This window comes from Pseudopipra pipra, chromosome 2 (assembly GCF_036250125.1).
Source record: "Pseudopipra pipra isolate bDixPip1 chromosome 2, bDixPip1.hap1, whole genome shotgun sequence".
NCBI lineage: Eukaryota > Metazoa > Chordata > Aves > Passeriformes > Pipridae > Pseudopipra > Pseudopipra pipra.
Genome location: NC_087550.1, coordinates 28,246,220 through 28,250,823, shown reverse-complemented (window position 1 = coordinate 28,250,823; position 4,604 = coordinate 28,246,220). Strand labels below are relative to the sequence as shown.

Below are 4,604 nucleotides of genomic sequence, written 5' to 3'. Positions count from 1 at the left end.
GCAGCATCTATACTATGAGAACTCACACATATAGGCATTGACTCCGTTACCTTTACCTGTCAGATAAGTCCCCACATTACTTTCTGTTCCATCCAGGACCAGTACTGACACAAATATGAATTCACTTTTCCTCAGTTTCTGCATCTTCCTCTGAGACTACCTGAAAATCACCTCTTTTGAACAGTACAGATGCAAATCAACCACACAAGAAACTCTGTAAATAAGATTTATGATTAATTCCTGCTTTATGGACTCTCATCCCAATAGAGCTACTATGGCACTACGCTTTGGAAAGGGAAGTGAGTATTTTGAGGATATTCTACTGCAAAATGGGACAGAGGCTCTCAATATCATGCCTTATTTTGGAACCTCCAGAATCAGTATACGAGGCCAAGAGATGCCACCACAGGAGCACAAGTTTGTATAGATATGTCCATAGAACTATTATTTTATTGTTTTATATATATTTATAATATATTTATATTTTTTTAAAAGAATCCCTTCAAAAACTACCCTCCCACCTAGCAAAACAAAGATTAAACAATCAAAGATGGCAGCTGCATCCTGGAGCAAATTATCCCAGGGGTCTCATAGAGCCAAGACGGTTGCTGAGCCACCAGCACCCTCTTTCCAAGCTTCTGTGATGCCCTCTGGGTGCCAAGGTGACTGACACACCCTTATGGCTCTTGAAATTGACCTGTCAAAAGACAGGGAGAGAGAAAGAGAGAAACACATGGCCCTGGCGATGGGGGCTTGAGCAGTTGGGGAAACAGCAACGCATAAACTGGAAGCTCAGAGTGTGAAATGCTGTGATGAAAAGGAGGGAGATACTGCCTGGAAAGTGGGTAAAGAGACAGGAAAGAGAACAAACATGCAGGAGAGTTAGCTGGTAAGATGGATCTCAGAGAAGAGCTCAGAAGCATCACACTTGGGACCCTTGCTACCCCTCCATCCCCCAAATCTCTTCCTCTCACCCTCCCAGCTGTGAAGGGAGATCCAACTAGTTTGATTTAGACCAAATCTTCGCACTGCCCCGGAGCCTGTGGAGATGGGAGAAAAAAAAAAGAACGTAAATCAGAGTGGACACTCAGCCTCATATCTCACTTCCTTTCTAAGTGCACACAGAGAAGCACAGCTGATGTTCACACACACACATGCTCTGTTTGCCTGCACTCCTCACCCTTTGGCTTTGGAAGTTTTCTTGCTCGCCTGGCGCTGGTTGGTGCCAGGGGCTGGCTCCCTGAGCTCCGTTAGGTGCTGTTCCGGGTCTTGGGATGTGGCTGCTGCAGCAGCTGCTGTTGTCACTTTAATAGTCTTCTTCAGGTTTGCCACCTGCAATAGCAGCGAAGCAAGAAACAAGGGATTTCATAAGGTTTTTAGTTTGTTTTGGCTATTTTTTATTATTTTTTTTTAGTTTTACTTTGGGGGTTTTTTGTTTGTTTTCAAAGGAAGCCCTGGAGCTAAGAGCTGCAAGCTCATGTCAACTAAAAGAGCCAACAGCTGTCCAGGCCCCTGCACTGCAGAGGAATGTTAAGCTGATTTAGGGCTCTTCTTCAGGCACAAGCCCCTGGGAGGTCTGGCCTAGGGAAAAGGCAATGCCTCACTTCATCAAGGACCGTAACAACCACAGGGTACTGGTTCTAGTCATTTTAAAGCAAGGGGCACGGACTGCTCCCTCCTGTGCCCCACTCACCTCACTCTCTATCTGCTGCTTCAGGGCCAGCTGCTGCTCTTTGTGCTGGTTGGCCCGGCTGACCTGTTCTTCGATGCCCGACAGGACAACCTCGCAGCCCTGGCACCTGGAGAGAAGACCCAGAACTGAACAGGCCAGGGAATTGGCACAGCATAGAAAGAAATGTGAAAGACAGCAGATTTCAACTCCAGAGGCCAAAAACACTGGAAGGCGGCAGCTACGCCAGGCAGGGAAGACAAAGGATCAGAAGCCTGATGTAATAACACAGGGAATTATGTTATTACCCAGGAGTGGGACAGATAACAAAGCCATGCTGGGTTAGGAACTAACTACAGATAAACATCCAGGAAGCCTCCTGCCAGCAGCCAGGACTGTGCAAAGGCTGATGCGGCTTCATCACGCCTCCAGCCAGCCACAAACAGGGGAATTTGGAAAATTATTTTCAGAAATTACTTTCTACTGGAGTATGGGAAAGGGGATCAAGTAGGCCACCTCCCAACACCACCCACCCCCAGCGACACACAACAGGATCCAGGGAAGCCACTGGCCACTTCTGCAACCTTTTTTGGGTGTTAGCAATGGGGGCTTCCTTCTCACCACTCCTGCAATGTGCGGGTGATGGTGCTTAGCTCCTCCCTCCGGATGTCCCTCCCAATGCTGTAATCCACCTCCAGGCGCTGGTTCCGCTGATCCAAGCTCCCTCGCAGCACATCTGCATAAACTGCCTCAATCACCAGGTCCTCCAGCTGCCGGACGTTCTTCAGCTGTAATTGCTCCAGCAGCACTGAGTAGGGGATGCACTGTGGAAACATGATGGTAACTAGCATGAGGTAATCCCAGTGCGGGGAGAACTCGGGGAAAAACAGGGCCACTACCTTGATCTTGGCAGCCAGAGTGACAACTGACAGGTGCCTCAGTTTGTTCTTCTGAGCTTCTGTCAAGGGAGGGAGGTTTGCTGCTTCAGCTGTTGTCAGGGGAAAGAACAGGGTATTAAAATTTATGTCTCATTTTGCATTTCCCAGGTCCGCACAGAAGCATCTGCACCACACCCATCTCTTACAATGCCTGCACACCAATCCTCCAAGTGATGCTTTGTCTTGCCAAGCCATCCCCATCAATCCTCAGCTCAAAAGACCTTTTCTGAGCAGCCTTTTCCCCCATCATCACCTTCAAGTCATTCTCTCTAGCTGTCCCATGCCTTATTTATGGAGGTCTGCACATCCCAACGGATACCTAAATCTTTCCCCTCGTCCCTCAAAAACGTCACTGTCAAGATGCTCTTCGACAGATGGCAAATGGCAGCGTTAATTACTGTCAGATACCTGGAGGGTCTGGGGGCCCAAACCACAACCAAGCATGTCTCGGGTCGGTGGCACGGCCCTGGGGGGCTGTTTGGGTAAGGGAGGGCCCTGGTAGTGGGGAGCAGCCTTTCCCACCCTGCGGGATCCCCATCACTGGCCCCCGCCCCGCGCTGTGCCCCGGGCCCGGCCTCACCGAGGTAGTCCGCGTAGGTGCCGTAGGCGAAGATGGTGAGCAGGCGGAACACGGGGGAGAACTCGCTGTCGGCCAGCTGCGGGGACACAGGGTCAGGCGGTCCCGCCGGGCCGCGGGCCGGGCCCGGCAGGGCCGCGGGGCCGAGCAGGTCTCACCTCGCGGACGGCGGGCATGTCCAGCAGCTCCCCGAACACGTAGATGCCTGGGGCCTCCAGCACCTGGTGGATCAGGCTGGCGAGCGCGGCGCCGCGGGCCGCCTTGGCCAGCAGGAGGAACTGCTCCTGGCTCTGCCCCGTCACCTTGCCCTCGGCCGCCATGGCGGGGCCCGGCGCGGCCGCGCTCGCTCCCCCGCAGGCTCAGCCCTGGCCCCGGCGCGGCCCGGGCGCTCCCGGCCGGCCCCGCGCCCCGCCCGTCGCACCACGGCCGCTTCCGCGTCTGACGCGCACCCGCCGCCCATTGGCGAAACCGCCGGCTCGTCCCGCCCTCGCAGCTTCCCCATTGGCGGGGCCGGGCGCCGCGCGGCGGCTCGCGCCCGCCGCCAGAGCGCCCCCTGCCGGCCGGGGTGCGCACTGCCGGCGGCGGCTCGGAGCCTGTTCCGGCCTTTCCCGGCCATCCCCGGCATCCGCCGGACACCCCCGGACAACCTCAGACACCCTGGCACGGCAGGGATCGTATCCCCGGGCCATCCCAGGCTGCGGTCTGCCTGCGGCGCAGCCTCATCGCAGTGACCACCCAGCCCTCGCCGCGCTGGTCACAGGCACCAGCCAGCCCGAATCGCCATTCAGCACTTTTCTCATGCCCTACTCTGCTCGCTGCCAGCGCCTGCCCGATGTTTTCCTGTTTTTTCACGACCCGTCCTCTGTCAAAACTCCCCCAATCCGCCCAGCCGTACTGAGATGTGTCCCATCAAGCTGGTCACAGATGCTTCATGAATACCCACGTATTTATGGGTCTTTCCTGTCTGGTGAATATCTGCTTTTCATCCGTACACCTGGAAGTGTTCAAGGCCATGTTGGACCGGGCTCTGAGCAGCCTGGTCCAGTGGAAGGTGACCCTGCCCATGGCAGGGGGGTTGGAACGAGATGGTCTTTAAGGTCCCTTCCAAACCAAACGACTCTCTGATTCTATGATTTATGTTGAAATAACTGATGAGAAAACAGATGCACTACTATATGGAGTGACGTGTTTCACATCTCAATGATGTATTCTATAAGTACAACAGCAGAATTAAAAAAGGTGCATGAAATACCTTGTGTGTGCCCACACATCGCTCCAATTTTTGCTTTCACGCCATTAAGATCTCACTATTTTGGGCAGTGTTTTGGGGATATGTAAATGTAAAATATCTTATGTTGCAAAGCACGGTACTTATGTATTTAAGCTGTGCATTTCTTAAATCCCTGCATGCCTCCTCTCC

The 4,604-nt window shown here is 53.5% G+C and overlaps 1 protein-coding gene across 2 annotated transcripts; it reads right to left on the bottom strand.

Moving 5' to 3' along the window:
- Window positions 1-418: 418 nt before the first annotated feature.
- Window positions 419-3,594, bottom strand: COPS7A (COP9 signalosome subunit 7A). Of its 2 annotated transcripts, XM_064644660.1 has the most exons (8): window positions 3,343-3,594; window positions 3,188-3,263; window positions 2,569-2,657; window positions 2,291-2,493; window positions 1,694-1,799; window positions 1,181-1,332; window positions 975-1,040; window positions 419-697 (listed from the first exon to the last, which is right to left on the bottom strand). In XM_064644660.1, exons 1-7 carry the CDS (start codon window positions 3,502-3,504, stop codon window positions 1,001-1,003), a joined length of 828 nt encoding a protein of 275 aa, XP_064500730.1. In that variant the 5' UTR covers window positions 3,505-3,594; the 3' UTR covers window positions 419-697; window positions 975-1,000. The 2 variants fall into 2 exon arrangements, with proteins under 2 accessions (XP_064500730.1, XP_064500729.1); XM_064644659.1 differs by having other exon boundaries at window positions 419-1,040.
- Window positions 3,595-4,604: the final 1,010 nt, after the last annotated feature.